At 50.5% G+C, this 22190-nt stretch overlaps 1 protein-coding gene across 6 annotated transcripts in view; it reads left to right on the forward strand.

Moving 5' to 3' along the window:
* LMTK3 (lemur tyrosine kinase 3) overlaps positions 1 to 21252 on the forward strand; it is a 34151-nt gene extending 12899 nt beyond the window's left edge. For 5 of the 6 annotated variants that reach the window (XM_082196885.1, XM_082196886.1, XM_082196889.1 and 2 more), the window contains exons 10-15: positions 7657 to 7806; positions 9177 to 11620; positions 12608 to 12975; positions 13431 to 13542; positions 15830 to 16090; positions 17283 to 21252. In XM_082196885.1, coding sequence (XP_082053011.1) covers positions 7657 to 7806; positions 9177 to 11620; positions 12608 to 12975; positions 13431 to 13542; positions 15830 to 16090; positions 17283 to 17299 — 3352 coding nt within the window. In that variant the 3' untranslated portion in view covers positions 17300 to 21252. Of the gene's footprint in view, positions 1 to 7656; positions 7807 to 9176; positions 11621 to 12607; positions 12976 to 13430; positions 13543 to 15829; positions 16091 to 17282 lie in introns of those variants that run through there. The other variant, XR_014213214.1, reaches the window with a different exon arrangement.
* The last annotated feature ends 938 nt before the right edge of the window (positions 21253 to 22190 follow it).

Consider the following 22190-nt stretch of genomic DNA (forward strand, 5'->3'; position numbering starts at 1 on the left):
AGGTTTGACTGTATGTCTGTTCAGAAGTAAGCACCACCAAGTTTAACAGGGCTTACGCCCAGGTAAATGTGCATAGGATTTCAACCTTAGTTTGCATTTTTGCACGCCTAGATCCACATTGGGCTAGAGCTGAAACAAACTTGGTTTTAAAATCCTTAAGGGAATGCTCCGAACTTTGCTTACAAATATTAAAATTTATATCCACCATGTTCAGTGGTGGGGAACCACTGGCCAGTGCGCCTGATTAAGCCCAGCAGGCCTCATATGACTCATGAGGCTGTTTCTGCTGAGTCATGACCATCTGCCCTATGTCAGGTGTAAATATGTAGTAATGTGGGGTTTACAGGCACCCCACACCAGCTGATCTGTGCTTTTGCAAAAGCTGATCATCAGTACTTTGCCTGGCTGTGTGCCTTCAAAGCACATTTACAGGCACTCTTTGGTGTCAAACCATACCTGCAAACTTGACATTTTCCCTCTTCATTTGCAAGTGCAGTCTGACTGCAACCCTCCCTGTAAAGAAACTTCAAAGGGCATTCTTTGAAGATGTACTGTCAGCCTCAAACAGCTGATTGGCGCTAACACCATTCCTTCAAAGGAGCTCACTCTCAGTATCCATCAGCTGATTGGTGCTGAGAGTGAGCCTTTTCCAAGTGGTTACCTGATGTTATGACATCAGGCGATTGACAGGTGGGCACCCACTAGTTTAAAAATTGACCAGCAGGGGGTGGGGGGGAGATAAGGGATCCAGCTGGATCCAGCTCAATTGGGGCCTAGTTGATTTGAAATTTTAAAATAACATGTCTAGTTTATTGATGCTCTTTTGGTTTAGGGATTTTGTGAGAGGCTGGGAGCCTTATTGCTGTTTCACTTCTGCTCTGATTTCTGGTTGTGTTATTTTGTTGTTGTGTGCTGCTGTGTGATAATGTACGGTCGGCCTCTCTGTGGTCCCACTGAGAGAAAAAGGCAGGAACAAGTACAAGAAAACAAACATACACATAAATAAACCAACCCAGGGTATAGAATTTTCAATCTGGTATGTTAATACCTTATATTATTTCATTTAACACTCTTAGAATAATTTATTGTTAATGCCCCTTATCAGGGGGTTGATTAGCTGCTTGTGCTTAAAAGTGTGCCCCTTCAGAGTTTGTGCGGCTCCACAAGCCTCTGTGTGTGACAGAGCTCATCAGACATGTCTGCTCTAGTCACTGGTGGAGTCCGACAGTGGCTGTTTGCGGAAACGCCTCCAACAAAGAAGTTCCTTAACGGAAACACGTCTCCTGGACTCACGACGTGACAGCTTCCGACGAAGCATGGGTCTCCCTGCAGTTGCTTCTGACACCTCCCCACTATTTTCGCTAGAAGTGTCTCTCACCCCTTTCTCTCCCCTGCTTCCTGCCTGCGTTGCTGCGTCTCTCTCAGTATTACTGAGATTCCCCTCCAGAGACCCCGTGCTCCCCCTGCTGGTCCCTGCTTTGGCTGTTGAGTCTCTCCCAGTCTCTGGGAGCCCTACCACCTCCTTTCCCTCTGATGTCAGTTCCCTGACATCCACCTCCCCTCCAGGGCCCCCTTCCCCCCCGCCCCCTCCCTCTCCTCTGGGCGGTGAGGAGCTGAAACCCCGAAACGAATCCTCTTCATCTTCAGACGTCTCGAACATTTCCCTCCATCGGTCTTCGTTCCGACTCGCTGAATCCTCCTCCACCTCGGAATCAGCGAACCCCTCCAACTCTTCTTCTTCGTCGGTGGTGGCGAAGTATTCCCTCCGGAACCTCGCCACTGGCTGGGGTTTACGAGGGAATCTCTGATGAAAGGCTTCAATCAGAACCTCGTCATCTACATCCTCTGCCCTGACCCAGGTGTTTTCCAACTCCGGTTCCCCTTCCCACCTTACCAAGTACTCTACTTGCTCTCCCTTCCACCTGGAATCGAGAATCTCCGCTACATGGTAGCTTTGTTCTTTTTCCTCCATCGCTGGTCCCCTATTGACCCTCCCCTCTCTGTCCCCTATATACGGTGACAGCAACGATCTGTGGAACACTGGGTGCAACTTCATGTGGTTCGGTAACCGGAGTCTGAAAGCCACTGGGTTGACCTGTTGCGTGACTTCAAATGGACCCAGTCTTCTGGGTCTTAACTTCTTACAACCTCCTTTAAACGGTAACCCTTGGGTGGACAGCCACACCTGGTCCCCCACCCTAATGCTTTCCCCTTCCCTTCTGGTTTTGTCTGCCTGCCTCTTATATTCCTCCTTCGCCCGGTTTAAATTAAGTTGAAGTTGGCGGTGGATAGCTTCCATTTCTTCAACGAACTGTTCTGCGGCTGGAACGCTCCAGTTCTCCCCCTCCCCCCCTGGGAAGGCTCGGGGATGACACCCGTGATTGGCCAAAAAGGGGCTCATCCCCGTGGACACGTTCTCTGCATTGTTGTAGGCAAATTCTGCCAACGCCAGCTTCTCCACCCAATCATTCTCTCTGTCATTAACATAACACCTCAAATATTGCTGGAGGACACCATTGGCTCTTTCCGCCTGCCCATTGGTTTCGGGATGACGGGCAGTAGAGAAATTGACCTCTACATGCAATAAGCTCATGAGTCTCCTCCAGAACCTGGAAGTAAATTGTTTCCCTCGGTCCGAAACCACCCTCAAGGGGGCGCCATGCAACCTAAACACATTTTCCACAAACAATTTGGCGGTTTCTTCTGCTGTGACCGCATGTGAGCAGGCTATAAAGTGGGCCATCTTGGTTAACAGGTCTACCACCACCATGATGGCTGTTTTCCCTTTGGACCTGGGCAGATCAGTCATGAAATCTATTGCCACTGCCTCCCATGGCCTCTCCGGCGTGGGTAGTGGTTCTAATAAACCTGCCGGTGCCCGCCTCTCCCCTTTGGCTCGTTGGCATCTGTCACACCCTCTCACATATTCCCGCACATCTTCCCTGACCTTGGGCCACCAGAATTCCCTGGTGACCAGCCACATGGTTTTGTGTTGCCCAAAATGCCCGGCTGTGGGGTTATCGTGCAGTTGCTTGAGTACCTTTTCCCTCAATTCCCCTTCAGGTATGTATAACGCTCCCTTGTAGTACAATGCCCCATTTCTCTCCTCAAAACCCCCGGGTTTGTCTCCCTCCCTCCTGAGACTCCTGAGTTTGTCCTGGGCGTATTCATCCTGCACCGTTCCCTCTACCAGCTCCCTTTGCCCCACCAATGCCGCCCCACACACCCAGCGGTCCTCGGGAATGACATGGGTCTCCTCGGGTGCACCCTCTCCCTCCAAATATTCAGGTTTGCGTGAGAGAGCGTCAGCCCTAACGTTCTCCGGGCCTGGTACGTAACAAATCTCAAAGTTAAATTTGGAGAACTCCTGGGCCCATCTCAACTGCCGTTGGTTGAGCACTCGCGCAGTTCTCCAATACTCTAGATTCTTATGGTCCGTGCACACTTGCACCTTCTGTTGTGCACCAATTAGTAGATGCCTCCATCTCCGGAAGGCCTCATAAATGGCAAGAAGTTCCCGGTCGTACACCGTGTAGTTCCTCTCAGATTTGTTCAGCTTTCGCGAAAAGAAGGCACACGGTCGCCACTCTGACCCCTCCTTCCCCGGCTGCAGAAGAAGCACCGCCCCTATGGCTCTGTCCGACGCGTCTGTTTCGACCCTCAGCTTTTTTTGTAAATCCACATGTAGAAGTTGTTCGTCAGAGGCGAAGGCCTTTTTCAGTTCATCAAACGCTCTCTCCGCCTCCCCCGTCCAAACAAACTTCTTTTTGCCGCTGAGACAGTCCGTGATGGGCGCCGTCAGGTGGGCGAAGTTCCGGATGAACTTACGATAAAAGTTTCCAAACCCTAGGAACCTCTGCACATCCTTCTTGGTCTTGGGTGTTTTCCATTCCAGCACCGCTTGAACCTTGCTGGGGTCCATAGCCAACCCCTTATCGGACAAGCGGTACCCCAGGAATTCCACCTCCTTGGTATGAAACTGACACTTCTCCAGTTTCACCCACAGTCGGTTGGCTTGCAGCCTGCTCAACACTTCCCTGACGTCTCTCACATGTTGCTCCTCGTTCTCCGAATACACCAACACGTCATCTAGGAAGGCCACGCAATTCTTGTAGAGCAAAGGCCCCAGCACGTGGTTCATAAAACTTTGAAAACACGCGGAGCCTGTTTGTAATCCAAAAGGCATCACGAGATATTCAAATGCCCCCAAAGGGGTGAACATGGTGGTCTTCCATTCATCCCCTTTCCTTATACGTATCAGGTTGTACGCCCCCCTCAGGTCCAGCTTTGTAAAAATCTTTCCTTTTCGCACCCTGGTCAAAATATCATCAATCCTGGGCATGGGAAAAGCCGCAGGCTCAGTCACTGCATTTAACTGTCGAAAGTCACATACCAGCCTCGGCTTGTCCGTGTTTTTTTTATCCACAAAAAACACTGGGCTACCCCCCGCTGCCTTAGACTCCCTGATGAAGCCTCTCTTCAGGTTCTTGTCAATGAACGCTCTCAACTCCTGCATCTCCCTGTCTGACATGGCATACAGCTTGCCTACAGGAAGCTGGGCTCCAGGGAGTAGATTAATCTGGCAATCAAAGGGCCTATGCGGGGGTAGTTGATCAGCTTCCTTCTCGCTGAACACATCGTTGAAATCAGCATACTGTGGTGGCACCTTCCCTTTCTCCATTACTTCAGTCCCTGCCAGGGTGGCTTGGGCCCCTGCTGAACCCCTTTCCCCCCTGCAGTGTTCTAAGCAATGTGCTGAACCGAAGGAAACCACTCTTTGATGCCAGCCCACCAGCGGATCATGTAGGGCTAGCCAGCTCATTCCCAAAATAATGGGAGCGCCTCCCAAGGTGGCCACATTAAACGCTATCAGTTCTGTGTGCCTTGCCACCCTCATTATCATTGGGACGGTCTGCAAGCTGACTCCTCCTCCCAACAGCTCCCTGCCATCGATTGTGGTCACCTGCAGGGGGTTGCTTAAAGGGATAGTCTGTATCTGATGTTCAGCAGCAAACTCCTTGCTCATAAAATTGCAAGAGCTGCCGGAATCCAACAGCGCCTTTATTTGTAGGGGGTGTCCATTTTGCAGCTCTAGCGACACTTCAATCACTAGGGCAGGTCGAGGAGCTTCTGGTACGGGCACTTTCACTGCTCTTGAGCCTGGTTGCAGTGCCCTGACGGCAACCAGGCGTTGGCTTTTACTTGCTCCGTTTCTCCCTGCTCTCCTCCCTCCACTGCGCCCACCATCCCTTGCCATTCCTTCCTCTGGGGGCAGACTCTGGCAAAGTGGCCTGGCTGTTGGCAGAGATAGCATTTCCGGGCTCCCTTTCCCTCCTTCTTCGCTCCCTCACTGGGCTTTGAAACTGCGCGCGCGCGGGCTGTTCCGATTTCCATCGGCTCTGCCGGCGGGAAAGCTGGCTCAGGAATGTCTGGAATGCGTAACTCCTTCCAACGTTCCCCTCTCCCTTCCCGCCTCTCCAAGGCTCTTGCCTCCTGGCGCGCTCCAATGGTCAGCGCAGACTTGGTCAGCTGATCCATCGACACAGCCCTGGGGCTCCTGGACAGCTCGTCTTTCACAGCCGAAGAAAGACCTTCTTCAAACAGCATCTGAATGGGTGCTGCCGATAAATCCCACCCCAATCTGTGAATCAGCATGGTAAATTCAGTCCAGTACTCACGGACAGATCTGTTTCCCTGCTTGCAAGCCATCAGCTGTCTGCGCACCAACCCTTCCTCAATATCGCTGGAAAACATGATATCCATTGCACGAAAGAATTTCATAGTGTCCTTTAGGATATCGTTGTGCGTTGCCATCAGGGGCCGAACCCAATCACGCGCGCCCTTCTCAAGATGCCCAATTACGAAAGCAACTCGCGATTCCTCATCAGGGAACTCATCAAACTGCACATTCAGGGCATATTGCATCTCTGTCCTAAAGGCATGATAGTCCTTGGGGTCCCCCCCAAACTTCTGCACCAATCCTGGTACCTTTCTGGGGAACTGAGTGGTTCTCCCCTTCTTGTCAGCATCCTGCGCCCTCCTCTCCTCCAGCCTCGCCGTCTGCAGCGCAAGTTGGACTTCCAATGCTCGGTATCTTTCCTCCAAGCTTGGATCCGCTCCTCCGGCTCCGGCTCCTGCTGGGTCGCTCATGATGCTTTCTCCTGCACAGGCAGCGTACAAAGACTGTCGGACTGCTATCAGGGGGTTGATTAGCTGCTTGTGCTTAAAAGTGTGCCCCTTCAGAGTTTGTGCGGCTCCACAAGCCTCTGTGTGTGACAGAGCTCATCAGACATGTCTGCTCTAGTCACTGGTGGAGTCCGACAGTGGCTGTTTGCGGAAACGCCTCCAACAAAGAAGTTCCTTAACGGAAACACGTCTCCTGGACTCACGACGTGACAGCTTCCGACGAAGCATGGGTCTCCCTGCAGTTGCTTCTGACACCTCCCCACTATTTTCGCTAGAAGTGTCTCTCACCCCTTTCTCTCCCCTGCTTCCTGCCTGCGTTGCTGCGTCTCTCTCAGTATTACTGAGATTCCCCTCCAGAGACCCCGTGCTCCCCCTGCTGGTCCCTGCTTTGGCTGTTGAGTCTCTCCCAGTCTCTGGGAGCCCTACCACCTCCTTTCCCTCTGATGTCAGTTCCCTGACACCCCTCAAAAACCAACATTAGCAGTCTTGAAATTTCAGACTTCTTTTTTTTTAAGGGTTAAATTTGTATTTTCTTTGTACAGGGAAAATGGTGCCTAGTGCTACCTGTAGCACCATATAAGCTCTCAATACTGTCGTGTTCCTTTACATCAGGTGTGAGGAAGCTCTGGCCCTTCATATCTTGCTGAACTACAGCTCCCATCACCTCTGACCATTGGTCATGCTTGCTGGGTCTGATGGGAGTTGTAGTCCATCAGCATCTGGGAGGGAGGGCAAATTTACCACTGCTTTACCCCTAGGGAGTGGGAGAAGGGGGAAGGCTGTAGTGTTGCAGACATTTAGGAAACGTACTATGTGTATTCTCAGAGACATCTTAATCTTCAGCTGTTCTAAGACTCAACCCTAGGTATTGTACTTCAGTGATAGAGCCTCAGCCATAGGAATCAACTCCTAGGGGCTGAGGTCCCTTTGTCCACTCCCAAATAAATTATTCTAAGAGTAAATAAATAAAATGAGGGAGCCCTCAAATAAATTGTTTGATGACTCCCTCAGTTGATGGGCATTGCCATTCAAATGGTGTGTGATCAATTATGTGGGATGGGGCTTAACTGGGCCCCCCAATATTTTATTCAGGTTGGCACCCCGGCTCTGCCTCGCACGCAGAAGCTATCAGGTTTGAACCCTGGTGTCTCCAGGTGAGCCTGGGAAAAATCTCCTCCCTGACACCTGCTGCCAATCAGACTAGAGGATACTGAGCTAGATGAGCCAATGGTTAGACTCCGTATAAGGCAGCTCCCTGCTTTCCTGAAACAAATCCCTGGGCTGCCATTTCCTTCAGTGTCTGGGCTGGGATTCTTGGTTTTTGTGGGGCTAAGCAAGAAAGGGTAAAAGGGGTGGGGTTATAAGGCCTCACCTATGGCACCTGCAGTGATTTTCTTCTTTGTTTTCTGCTTGCACTTCTCTGGAGTCCATAGTTCTGGGCTTAATCTCTCTGTTCCCTTTGTTTGCCAGGTCTATGGGGGTGACCATCTGGGAGCTTTTTGAGTTTGGCTCCCAGCCTTACCGCCACCTCTCCGACGAGGAAGTGCTGACCTTTGTCGTCAAGGAGCAGCAGATGAAACTGGCCAAGCCACGCCTTAAGCTTCCTTACTCTGACTATTGGTGAGTTGATTCTCCTCTTCTCCCTCCTGCCCCCCATAAGGGGAAAAAAAGTATTTGTTGTCCAGGACTCTCCTCCAAAGAAAGCAAGGCCCACCAGCTGGGATACCTTCTTCCCGAGTCTCCTCCATCCTTGACATCTGTTTGGTGCCTCCTGAGCAGCTAGTGACTTGGGAGTAGCTGCAGCCCTGTGCATTAAGATTGTTCTTGTCCTCCTAACGTTCTTTCATTCTTCCCTCTCTGTGTTCCTCTAACTATTCCTCTGCCTGCCTGCCCATTTCCCTCCCTGCACTGTCATTCTGCCAGGTCTTCCTCTGATTGTGTGACATACCTTTTCCTTGCCTGCTCTTCCAGCTGCGCTGGTGGTCTGTGAATCAAATTCCCTCCTTCCAGATTTGTATTTTCAGACCATTCTTCTGGCAACTTTTCCAGTTGGTTGTCTGTTTTTTGGGCTATGGATCTCCTTGTGGATGTTGTTCATATCTGCATAAGGACATATCTACACTACAGGCTTATTTGTAACTTTTATTCAATATTAAGCAAAGTTTTATATAGCGAAGAGAGAGAGTCCCCACCATCCCAACCACAAGACGTATGCTCGTGAGTAGGGATGGCGGGAGAAATTAGATTCAGTTCACATTTGAAGGTGAATCTATTGCACTTTCCTGAAACAATATGTGAACTGAAACGCAGGCATCTTTTGAAGTTTGAAATTTTGCGATGCAGTTCTCCAGCCAAACTATGTTTTACAAAATGCACATATTAAGAAAAGCTGTGCCTAAAAGTGAATGTATTCATGAAAATAACACACACAAACACATCATAACTGGGGGGAACGCTTGGCGAAAATGTGTATATTAGGCATAAATTGCATTATGAAACATGAGTGTATAAGGAGAAATTTGCACCAAAATGCTGATGAATTTTTGCGAGGATTAAAAAAAATCAAGTGATGTGGAAGTGGGGAAAACTGAAGACTGGAAAAATGAGAAATTCCAACTGTTGCCTTTTCATGTCTGCTTGTTGTTCTGACTGTGTCTGCTAAGGCTTCCAATTGGCTTTCCGGCTGTTCTCTGCCCCACAACCCATCTCCTGACAGTTTCTCCACATATCACTGCCCATTCTAGTACTCATGCCCCCTTTAGCTTCTGCCTCTTTTTCTGTCTCCAACTCTATTCGCAGTGCCTGTGACCATCTTTTCTGCAACTCTATTATTATTATTATTATTTTAAAATGTTCCCGTTCCCTATCCCCACCCCCAACTGTTCTCTCAGGCTATCTCCCCCCCACAACTGTTTCCCCCCTCCTGCTCCTATTTCTGCCTGTTTTTCCGACTGTTCCTCTATCCTTCCTCCGTCCCTGCCCCGCTGCAGGTATGAGGTCATGCAGTCCTGCTGGCTCCCGGCTTCCCACCGCCCAACCATGGAAGAGCTGCACTTGCAGGTGAGCTACCTGTTGAACGAGCGCTCCAACGCTCAGGCGGAGGAGAGCTTCGAGTGGCGCTGGAGCGCCCTGAAACCCAAGCGGTCCTCTTCGCCGCCCCCGGCCTCCTCTTCTTCCTCGGCGTGCCACCGCCGCCCCTCGGGAGAGATTTCGGCCTACCCGTTGCTGGACGGGTTCCACGGCGGCGACATGGACGACATCCTGACGGTGACAGAGAGCAGTGGGGGGCTGAACTTTGAGTACATGTGGGAGAAGGCCCGCCTGGGGCGGTGGAAGGGCCCTGCCTCGGCACCGCCCGACTACCCCTCCAGCAACGGCGGGCTGGCAGTGCCGGGCAGCAATCCTTTCTACGAACAGGCAGCGCAGCGTGGGCACAGCCTGGAGACACCCAGCGTCGTGCCCGTCATCAGCGCCCGCAGCCCTTCGGTCAGTAGCGAGTATTACATCCGCCTGGAGGACCATGGCAGCTGCGAGGGGCCCGTCTGCGCCCCCAGCCCTGGATCCCCACCCCAGCCTCTCTTTCCCTCGGATTGGGACTCCCACGGCGCCCCCTACCGGCCGCAGGAGCAGCCCAGCACCAACCCCTTCTTGGCCGGGGGCGGCGGGGACAGCAACCCCTTCCGCGTAGATGGCGAGATCCAGGAGACGTCCCTGACCGAGACCCCGACGTCGGGGGGAGAGGCGTTCCTAGCCGAGTCCCTTCTCACAGTGTACCGTGAGCTGGAGGACCAGCATCGCAGCTGGGATGCTGAGATGATGGAGGAAAGAGGGGCAGGGGAGACGCTGGCCGGGGACCCCTCGGAGTTCCAGGGTTCGCCCTCGTGGGAACAGGAGCCGTCGCTGATGGAGGACCAGAGCTCTGGCAGCAGCACCGACGGGGGCGGGAGCAGCATCGGGGGCGGGCGCCACAACCTCCTGCCGTGCCCGCTGTGCACCCGGGCACGTTGCACGTGCGCCATCCCTCGGGGGGACATGGTGAGTGGCTGGAGCAACCACGGGCCGCCCCTGCGGCGCCCTCACCGCGACAGCTACGGCACGGAGGACGACTCCTCGCTAAAAGTGGAGCGGGGTTCCCTTTCTGACTGTCCAATGCTGCCCCCTAGAGACTGTGATGGGGATGGCGGGGAGCGCAGAGAATTCTACGACCCGCTGATGGGCACGGCGGTGAAGACCTATGAGCTCCAAGACTACCCGAAGCAGAGAGGCGGGGGGAGCGCTCGCCCACCTGGGTCGCCCTTCCCGGCCCTGCCATCTGGCTGCTGCAATGTGATTGTTCCGGTGGAGATACCACCATTGTCTACTCTAGCCGAAAGCAACGATGAGGAGACCATCGCGATCCTCCCGGAAGTCATCGATGGATTCTCCACTGGCCCCGTGACCTTAAGCCTCTCCCCCGCGGTACCAGATCGGCAACGGGGAACGCTGGACTCAGTGGATTCCTTGGACATTCCTTCCAACACCAGCTCCTCGGATGTCTGCAGCCCAGCATCCCACTACTCCTCTCCAGGGCAAAAGTTTGGCGACAGCGGCTACGAAACGGAGAGCACTTTCTCACCCGAATTCATCTTCAAAGAGGAACCGCCACCGCCACCTTCTGGAGAAGAGGAAGAAACAGAGGCAGAAGAAGATTCTGGCAAACTCCCAACAGCATCCATCTCTCAGTCCACTAGTGATCTTACCTTGTCAGTAAGTGAAGAAGGGGCGGAGCTAGAGGAGGAAATAGGGAGGAGCCTGGGGCTAGCAACACCTCACCGGGACTCAGCCTACTTCTCTGACGGGGAGGGAGAACCGGCTGAAGCACCGGCTGCTGCTGGGCCTGAGGGCAGGAAGCCCACAGAGAAGGTGACGGTAGACGGAGGCTTTGTGGTCCAAGTGTGCAAGGAGCAGCTGTTGGTCACACTGCAAGAGAATGTCACACGCAACCTACTCTGTAGTCAGAGTAGGCTCCCGACTGTGAGGCTTTCTCCAGCGGCTCCCTTGAAGGAGCAGGCTGTTCTCAGGCTGTGGACCTTAGCGCCAGAGGAGGGGAAGGAGACGGAGGAGGAAGAGGCCAAGAAAAGCCATAATGGAGATGCAACGGACTCCCAGTGGCCAGAAGATAAAGTGGAGGAAGAGGAGGAGGAGGAGGAGAAGAAGCAGCAGCAGCAAGAAGAGGGAAGAGGAGATTCTGAAAAGTTGCCGTCAGAGCTGGAGGAGGAGGAGAAAAGGAAAGAAGGGGAGAGGCCAAGCCAGATGGAGACCCAAAGTGTAGCAGTGCCCATTGTGGTCGAAACACAGGATACTGCCCAGGAAGACAGATATGTAGCAGCTGAGCAGCCCAAAAAGGATCAGGAACCTGGCGTCCCTGCGAACCAAGCCAGTGACGATATCAAAGGTGAGGGTTCCATCTGTGATTGGTGTGGAAGTACGAACAAAGGGTTGGGATGTTCCTAGAACAAACGGGGGAAGGAGAAGCCAGCTGGGGGACGGTGGCTTAACCTATAGTCTAATTGCTGATTGGCAGTTACACTGCGTGTCTTCAAGCCCATCAGCTGATCGGCAGCACTTGCAAAGCCCTGTTGTGCCTTTGTACATGTCAACAATCAGCTGATCCGTGGGCCCTTGCAAGTGGTGCCCACAAGCACTGCCTCGCTATGTCTTTCCCTGCCTCACTCCTGGCACCATAGATGATCTCAGGAGTAGGGCAGGTGGGTGTGGCTTAACAAAAAATGTTGCCATTGGACAAATGGGAAGACCTGCCAGAATTAATTAGACCCACAGGTCAGGTTGTGTGTGTGTGTGTGTGTGTGTGTGTGTGTGTGTGCTGTTTTGGATGCTAAGGGTATCTATGTGCAAAAACAATCAGTATCATAATGTATTCATATAAATCTGTGGTGTGGCTGCATTAGGGAATGCGTTTGTGTACAGTATGGTAATGCTGACAAGGAGAATACTAATAACAACAACAACTTTATTTATACCCCACCCATCTGGATGGGTTTCCCCAGCTGCTCTGTGCAGCTTCCAAGCAAAATATAAAAACATAATCAAACATGAAACATGAAAAAATCCTGATACAGGGTTGCCCTCAGGTGTCTTCTAAAAGTCGTATAGTTCTTTATCTCCCTGACATCTGATGGGAGGGCGTTCCACAGGGTGGGCGCCACTGCCGAGAAGGCCCTCTGCCTGGATAGATACATTTGGGTAGAAATTCTAGGGACGTGTTCTTAATGAAGTAACCCTCTCTTTCTGTCTCTCTCATCCCAATCCTTCCATCCTCACCTTGCTTCCGTACCATTTGGTCTTCTTGACTTCTGAATCTTGGCTCTTTGACCCAATCACTCCTCCCACCTCCATTTTGACGTCTGGCTCTTCCCTCCAGCCAAGCTCTCCCGCTTATCTCTGTCGCTTCCCCCTCTGGCCTTGCAGACGTTCCCCCCGCTTGGCGGGGGAAGGAAAGGGCCCTTCTGGGAAGGAGCGGCTTTGGGGGAGGGTCCAGCGCTGGGAGGGAGAGAGGCTTCCATAGCGGCAGAGGATGAGGAGGAAGAGGATGACGAGGAAGAGGAAGGAGGCCTGGCTGGAGGCAGAGGGCGGGGTGTCCCCATTGTGGTGAGCGAAAGCGATGACGCCCGTAACTTGCGGGGCCTCCTCAAGTCACCACGCTCAGCGGAGGAGGCGGCGGCTGAGCTCGACCGTAAGCGGAAGATGGTCTCCTTCTTTGATGATGTCACCGTTTACCTCTTTGATCAGGTGAGCTGTCAAGAGCACCAAGGTTGATGGTGTGAAAGTTTGGCCACAGTGAGGTGAGAAGGGCTTCTTTCAGCTCCCTCCTCTGTCCTCCTCCCCTCAGCCATCTTGGCTCTACTCCCCTCTTTCTGTTACCACTCCTATTTTGAGGTGTCTTCTTACTAAGCACTCCACACTTAAGCTCCCTTGTCTACCCACAGAGCATTCACCTGGTTTAATCTAAGCCATACTGACCTTTCACTTTCCCTCACACAAAGTGTTAGCCAACATTCCGTAGGCAACAGATTCCTAAATAGTTCAGCGAGTTAGTGAATATTCGGTGATATCGAGCAATAGTGGAAAATATATTATGCACAGGTAGCAGGCAGCAGCCCATATTTAATTGTGGTAGGAATGTCAGAAACAAATTGAAAGTGGGAGGAGCTCTATCACAATCTCTTGTCTTCTTCTGTATGCAGGAGACACCAACCAATGAGCTGAGTTCCCAGGGAGCTCCAGATGGTGATTCCCCCTCCCCTGGTTCAATGGCAGAACCAGGACTTGATGCCTTCCCTTCTGCTGATGGCTTCAGTGAGTATTGGGTCAAGGAGGAGAGAGCAAGTGGGAAATAGTCGCCATCCCCATCAGGAATCTGAAATGCAGAATGAGCTAGTCCAGCTGTGTAGCCAAAGAAACAGTAACCTGGTCACTTCAGTCAGTGCTTGGTGTGAAAATATGAAATGAGTTTCAGGAAAATGTCCTGGCTTCCAGGGGAAGGTAGCTTCTAAGTGCGGAGGGTGAGGGGTAGGTTGTGACGGGGGCCTGGTCCAAAACAGACAAGGTCCAGTTCTAAAGTAAGGCCAGGATTTGAAGCATGAGGCTGAGCTCAAGAGGATGCTGATGGAGATCAAAAGGGCCAGAGCAGGGGTAGCCAGTGCAGAGGCCTTCAGAGGTGGCTGGACTCCCAACTCCCACCAACCCAAGCCAACATGGCAGATGGCCAAAGTTGGTGAGAGCTGTACTTCAAGAGCATATGGCTGTCCAACTGTGTTGTTGGGCATGCTAGTCTGCCATTGGCGGGCTGAGGGCAAGGAGGTACAGCAGAGGCAATTTGGCTGAAGGCAGGCTGGGGCCATCTTGTTATTTCATTAACATACTTCAGCATTGTGGAATCTGTGGCCTTCCAGACTTTAACTCTTTTCATTGGCCATGAGGGCTGGGGCTGATGGGAGTTGGAGCCTAACTACATGTGGAGTTCCTCATCCTTGGTGCATTTATTGTGGCATATTAGCAACCATGTTTTGTTTTGTTTAGTTTTTGAATTAAGGTTTTAACAACAGCACCAAAACCACTTTGTTTGCCTTTTATTAAAAATAAAAATAATCAAGCGATATATAAATTTTCTGAAAAAACAAACAAAAAGAAAAGAGAAGGATTATAATTAAAATAAAAACCTACAGGATTACAGGCTGTGGCTTTCTTCTCCCAGCCATTTTATTAGGATCTAAGTTCAACTAATGGGGTAGTATAGATTCTACCAAGTGTTTTGAAAGCAGGTGTTACCATACAGTGTGACTGCCTTGAAAGATGGTGGACTTCCCTTCTTTAGAGGCTTTTAGGCAGAAGCTGGATCAGGATGTTTGCAAAGGAGTGGTACAGTTGTGGGTTTCCCACATTGGCGGGGTTAAGCTTAGATGGCCTTTGAGGTGCCCACCACCAGCTTTAGGATTCTGTTCTCTTTCCACAACCTTAAAAGTAAGCCAGCTTCAGATGTATTAGTGAAGTGTGTGCTTCCTGTATTAATTCTGATCCAGTGCAATTTGGCTAACAGAACTTCGGGAAATATTGCCAGGGTGTGTTTTGTGTTGATTTTTTTTTTAATTGAATCCATGAATAGTTTATTTTTAGGAGATAAACTCCTAAAAGATTTCTGCTTGAAAGCACACAGTCTAAAATTGTCACACTCAATAAGGCAGATGGTAGCACAGAGCCTTCTTGGTTATAAAAAATGGATTCAGGGCAGCTTTGTGCCGTAGCACAAATGAAGTGAAGACAGGATGCGCAAGTGATTCCATTTATTTTTGTTTTAGGACATTTCTACTCTGCTTTCTGTGGCCCTGCCGCCACACCCTGCAAAAGGCCTCCGAGGCAGCTTCAAGACTAAAACACACGTGTATATACAAACAAATAAAAATGAGAAAAAACAAACAAATATAGTACACGAATTATCTCATTGAAATAGCAGAACAGGAACATAGCAGACTGCCTTAAACCGAGTACAGTGGTACCTCAGGTTAAGTACTTAATTCGTTCCGGAGGTCTGTTCTTAACCTGAAACTGTTCTTAACCTGAAGCACCACTTTAGCTAATGGGGCCTCCCGCTGCCACCACACGATTTCTGTTCTCATCCTGAGGTAAAGTTCTTAACCTGAGGTAATATTTCTGGGTTAGCGGAGTCTGTAACCTGAAGCGTATGTAACCTGAAGCGTATGTAACCCGAGGTACCACTGTAAGGCCTTTGGTCCATCTAGCTCAGTATTGCCCTCACTGACTGGCAGCAGCTCTCCAGGGCTTCAGGCATTTCCCAACACTTCTTGGAAGACAAGGACCATAAATATTCTTAGAAGTATTGCTACATAACCACGTTTCATTGTTTCCAGGGATGTTTTATCCCTGTGCATGTCAGCACCGGAAAGTGTGTGTGTGTGTGTGTGTGTGTGTGTGTGTGTGTGAGAGAGAGAGAGAGAGAGAGAGAGAGAGAGAGAGAGAGAGAGATGATGCCAATCAAACCAAGGGAACAGGCTGGGAGAGGCTGTTTTCCTTATCGCTTCAATCTAGGCCTCCTTCCTACCCTCCCCATTCTTCCTTCTCCACTCAGGTGGCAGTTTTGAGTGGGATGATGACTTTCCCCTGATGGCTCAGAACCCATCCTACGTCTCCGTGGTGCCCGACCCCAACGCAGCCAAGCCCCACCCGGTCATGTCCTCGCCTGTGCCCATGGCCCCTGCCTTGCTGCCAGCAGCCAAGCGGGCTGAGTCCGGCCTTGTGGATGCCCTGAGGTTCTCTCGCTTCACCGTCTCTCCTGCCCTTGAGCCACACCTTTCTTCATCCTGTGACACCGAATTGGGACCCACGGCTGGTAAGTGGACGCATGGATATGGATGCACATGGTTCTTATCCATGGAGTGGGGCTGATGGGCCATGGCTGCGTATGTGCCATATATCTTCTCCCCAAAGATCCTGAAAATTGTAATTTTGTAGCTGGAATTGTACCCCTTTGGTGTGGGATGTTATTGCAGTCAAACCAACAATTCATGTTTTGCCAGATAGGCACATGAAGAGGCAGAGGCTTTCCTGTAAAATTTGCTAGAGAGAACTCTGTGAGATCACTTCCTTTGTCTGCCTTGGCAGGAAGCTGTAAAGCTACACACTTCCTTCCTGCCTGGGCAGCCTGTTTTTCTTCAGCGTGCTGACCACACATGCATACCTGAGCTCTGCAGCTCAGACACCATTTCTGAACTTACATTTCATACTTTTGTAACTTAGTAGTTATAAACCTACCTTCATTTTGCTACTATAATTGCTGCTTCAAGACCTAGATTATGTAAGTAAATACCACTTTTATTTGTTCACAAAACAATGTGCGTGTGTGATTGTTGTTGCTAAGGGGGAGAAAGGGGTATATTACCAGGGAAATCCAGTCAGCCTTAAAGCATCCTGGGTTATTGTTTCTAGGAGGTTAAAGCAACCTTGTTTTAGTCTCCAAGCTTAAGCTGTAAAGTATGGCACTCATGTGAGTTAGGAAAGAATACAGTGGTGCCTCGCAAGACGAAAAGAATCCATTCTGTGATTCTCTTCGTCTAGCGTTTTTTTTGTCTTGCAAAGCAAGCCTATTGACGGATTAGCGGATTAGTGGTTTTTAGTGTCTTATCAGCTTATCGGATCAGCTGATAAGCGGCTTAGCGGCTTAGAAAAGGGGGGGAAGGGGAAAAAAACCCGCAGGAACTCGCAAGACATTTTCGTCTTGCGAAGCAAGCCCATAGGAGATTCGTTTTGCGAAGCACCTCCAAAAAGGAAAACTCTTTCGTCTAGCGAGTTTTCCGTCTTGCGAGGCATTCGTCTTGCAGGGCACCACTGTAATCACAAGCATATTATCCTCTCCTAGGGTTTAAATCCATTCCTACACGTGGTGGGTAAACTACAGTCCATCCACTGGTACAGACTTTCATGTACAACAATGTGAAAATGTAATGTGAAATGCAGTAGGGTGGAGTGAGGTGACCTGGTTTTAAGTTAATGTGTTAAAAGAAGCCTTTTTTCCCTTCTCCCAGATCCCATTGAGAACTGAGACCAAGTAGAAATCGGACAACCCCGCCTCTTCTTCTCTCGACATTCAGGGACGACGCCCAGTCATCCAGTTGACTTGCCCATGATGCCAAGATTTCACCCGCCAGTTCCTGTGGCGGACGGACAGACAGATGTGTTTGTGTGTGCGTGCGTGCGTTTGCGTGCATGGTGTGTTGGGGGGGCCATTGTTGCTAACTGGAGCCTGACATCACAGGGACTGTTTTCGCCCTCCCTCTCCTGCCCAACAACTCACCCCCACTTCCGGGGAAGGGGCAGAACTTTTTGTATAAACAATCATGAGCCAATGAGTGATGAGGAGGGGGGCATTTCCTCGATTTTAGGGGCCCCTGCCCAGCACTGGCTATTGAATGTATAACCCTTGTGCCCCCTCCTGGCTTCCCTTCAGCAATCTGATATGTCCCTTATAAGGACCCTCTGTGCCAAATTGAGAGGGTTGGGTTGGGAAACAGGGGTTTCCAGGAAGTGGCGTTTGACCTGCTCATGAGCCGCCTTCTGCAGTTCCCCGAACCTCATCAGCTGCATCTTGGAATGTGGAACATGGCTGCCAATTTAAAACAACGACACCCTTTTTGTGCCAAATGGAACTGAATAGGGCTGGTGATCCTCCCCTTTTAACCAGCGTTATATACAAAAGAAAAGACCGTTGATTCAAAACTCAGGACAGAGTTTTGTCGGCATCACCAAGCCTTGGAATTACCAGCGGACAATTGGACTCCACAAGGCAGGTGGATGAGATTTGGTTGGGTAGGGGCCCTTTGATCTGACACCTCTGCAAGGGCATGATCCAGAAGTATCATTTTTGAGAAGAGACGCACATTGGCTCAGCACTCATTGGGATGAACCGACATGGGAGGATGTTGACTTGGTCACAACACCTGCTTAGTGGCCATATAATGGACAGCCATGGGTTAATTGTCCCAGGCTGCTTGGTGTGTCATACATGGAAAAAAAATATCCATCGCTCATACTTAGCGTTGACGGAGATGGCTAGCTTTTATTGGGATTGGCCTTTTCCTGACCTTCCCAGCCCTCCACTGGTTGATATTGGGAGGTTAATAAAGGCTACTGGGCCCTACTGGGATACAGTTGAAATTCCTGGAAGTTCCAGGGGTTTGCGGAGCCACCATTCAATTGTGCCAAAAGCACCACGTGAAGACTGAGATTGTATTAGGAGTGGAACGAGGAGCTTGGAGGGGTAGGGAAACTTTGGAGTTATCTATTCCGCGAGCATCTTGAGATGATGGATCTGCTCGCTCCCTTCTCTGCTTGTGGTGGCAATAGTGAAGCATCGGTGTGGGGCAGGGATGGGGAACCTGTGGCCCTCCAGTTGTTGTTGGATTCCAATGGCCATCACCCCTAGGGAGCATAGACAGCTGTCAGGGATCATGGGGGTTGGAGTCCAGCAACATCTGGAGGGTGACACAGGTTCCTCATCTTTTGTGTGAGGCAGTATGTGGGTTGGTCTTGTGGAGTGGGCAGATATATGCATGAACCTGCCTTCCAGCCTGGGTGGGTGGGATTAGATGTCGACTTCCTCCTGAGCTCTCGCAGCATTGATTTCTGAAGTAAATACTCACTGGACCACAAATGGCATATTGCTGGTTTGGGTCGAGCCTACAATAAGAGGCAGTTTGATACAAGCTCATTCTGCCCTTCTAGGGGAAGGGTTGATTTAGAGTGCTAACTCCTTCCTTCCCCCACCCCTCAGAAATATTTTTTCTGCCCAGATAAGAAACAGGTATTTAATTCTGAACTTGGGGTGCATGTGTATGGGAGAGAGATAATAAAGGAGGGAAAGGAGGTGAACAGGAACTCAGAATTACCTGCGGGGAGGCAAGACAGATGACCAGCCAGATGCCACAGGGAGGTGCCAAAGCAAGGCAGGCTGGGAACATCCATTGCTGGTTTGTGGCAGAGATGCCCCATCTTTGAAACTAGAGCTTGCACCTGCTGGCTTGCAGAGCTAGCAGCCACAGGGAGACCCATCCTCTACTTGCTTAACCCAAGGGGTCTGGAGAGATGTCAACAAATGCACTTGACAGAGAGGAGGGGCGCTAGCATATTTCCAAGCGATCAGGTGTGCTTATGAGCACGTGAGCTGAGAGGCAGGAAAGCAAGTAGCTGCAAACTGCCCTTTATCCTGAAATCAAATTGCTTTATTTTACCAGCCAGGCAGAAGTGTGTCCTCTGACCTGCAGTGAACTAGCAGCTGCCACAGTGCCCTCTAGCTATATCGAGTGGCTAAGGTGGCAATCCTAACAATCCCTGCCTGGGAGTAAGTCCCTTTTCATTCAAGAGAGCTTACTTCTGAGCAGGCACGTATGTGTACCTAAGAGCAGGCTAGCATGTGCTTCTTTTGCCAAGCTATCGCAGTGTGGCAAGGAAGATAAGGCCCTTCAGTCTGGCTACCAGAACCTCTCATTTGAGTCTCCTACCGCCTTAGATCAGCCAATCCCTCCCCAAAGGCATTTAAGGCACTCTGCCCTCCTGATATGTCATAGAATCATAGAATTGACAACTTGGAAAGGACCACGAGGATAATTTAGTCCAACCCCCTGCAGTGCAGAAATCTTTTGCCTGACATGGGGCTCGAACCCATGGGCCCAAGATTAAGAGTCTTGTGCTCTATCAGCTGAGCTATCCCATTAAATGTGTGTTAAGAAGTCCCATGCCCATAGGAGGAGTTGCCTGGAAGCACAAAAGCTCGCAGCTCTCTTTTCTTACCTGCTCCTGCAAACCTCCAAAAGTTGCCCCCGTGATCTTCACCCATGGCAACACTGGTGGGACCAAGCCACATCACTTCTGGCCCTAAACTCACAAGCAGGACTGTGTTGGTCCCCCGACTCTTTTCCCCCAGTCTTCACACGATATATGGCCACCCTTGGTGCCTCCATCAGGAGACCTGCTTATCCACTGTGAGAACCCCTTTGCAGGGGTAGCCAACACGGCACCCTCTCCAGATGCTGTGGGGCTCCCAACTCATATCAGCCCCAGCCATCTAGGGCCAATGGTCAGGAATACGATTGGAGTTGTAGTTCAACAGCATCTAAAGGGTGCCATGGCAGCTACCCGTAGATTAAGGGACGATGCCTCTGAGCTAAGATGTTTCCCCGTCCCCCAAAATGGCCTTACCGATGGCATCGCATTCCTAGCCTTTTTCAGGCGGTGCTAGGGAGAACAGGAAGCAGAAAAATCTAGAAAACATCTAGATTGGAAATCAGCATCAGGTCTGTCAGGCTGGCCATCTTTGTCCCGTGTCTTGTGGGCTGATTTTAGATTCCTCACCTGCTGAGACTAAAATGGCCGCTCTGACTCAAGGTAAAGGCTCTCCCACATTAGTACCAAGTTCCCTCTTTGTATATTCTGAAGAAAGCAGCAGGAGATGCTGGGGGCCAGATTTAAAAACAAGAAGCACCACCGACCAGATTACCACATAAAGGGAGGATAACCGTTGCCAATTCTTCTGATCTGCCAAAATGAAAGAGATGTATAAACTAAAAAGGAAGTGTAGGTGGTGGCAGGGTGGGGTGGGGAAGAGGAAATGATCTTAAAAACAAAAACCTGCCACTGCACCCAACTCTCCGTCTATGTGGATGAGTGATTCTTAGGGCAGGGGTTGAAAGTAAGTCAATAGCGGTGGGTGGGTAGATGGATGAAAGGATAGGGAATGTGACTATTCAAGGAATGGGGGTGGGAAGGGTGGCAATAGGCTGCGTAAGGATGCATTGGGGAGGATGGACTGAGGTGTCATGGACTGGGGGGGGGAGTGGCTGGTCAGAGATGTTACTGTGGGCTGACTGTAAGGGGTGATACTTTAATGGAAGGGTTGTGGGAAGGAGTATGTAAAGATGGGGAGAGCATTTAAATATCAGAACTTTAAAAAAAAAAATCTCCAAAATTCTGCAATGGTAATAAATTGTGCATATTTGCATACATTGAATTAATTTGCCTGATTTGCCACTGGGTTCCTCCAGAGTCAGAAAATGGATGTGGAGAAGAGGAGAGCTGTATGAGCAACAGGAACACTGGAGTATGGCCTACATGGGTGTGATGGGACAACCGTCTGAAGGGAATAAAGGGGGGAATTCAACGTAGTGCTAGCCCCTTTGCAGCACACTAGTTGCACCAGCGGAATGGCTTGCGCAAGAGAGAGCACACGGAGTGAGCATGGTGCTCATGGCTAGTTGCGTAAGAGACTGCTGCAGCGCTGCTGCTTTTTGTTGTGCAACAAGCACTAGAGCAACATGGTTGCGCCGGAATTTGTACTGCACATCCTTAATGCTTGCAAAACATGCGCTGTGAGCCAGAGAAAGGCTGAACCTGGGCTACACTTCCTCTCTGACTTTTGGCAAGGGAAGGCCATGTCGGCTGGCCATTTCAAAAGTCACATTAGTCCTAGGCACACATTAAAAGACTCCACATGCTGCAGGGAGCTGGGGCCTATTGCAACGCTCTCTTGCTGCCTTTTTCCTGTGGTATGCACACAGCGGATGAAAAGCATGCTTCCACTTTGCACGTTGTGGGGTGGCTTGGTGGCTGTGCCCATGCTTTGATTGTAGACGGTATCGGGTTCATCTCCAGGTAAAAGGATCGGATGGTAGGGAATGTGGAAGGACTTTCCTTGCCCAAGACCCTGGAGAGCTACTGCCAGACGGAATAGAAAACACAATTTCCTAAGTGAGCAAATGCAAAATTATTTTCTTCATTTATGCATTGCATTTAGCACATACCTGCTAGAAATGGAACAATCTAAAATTCCCATTAATGAATTGTGCTTTTCACAGTTTCCCCCTGCTACCCATGCATACCTTGACCGGCCCACTGTGAGATTTGGTGTCCAGAGAATGAGAAAACCAGAGCAGGAGTAGGTT

Source organism: Podarcis vaucheri, assembly GCF_965113315.1.
Source record: "Podarcis vaucheri genome assembly, chromosome: 13".
Lineage (NCBI taxonomy): Eukaryota > Metazoa > Chordata > Lepidosauria > Squamata > Lacertidae > Podarcis > Podarcis vaucheri.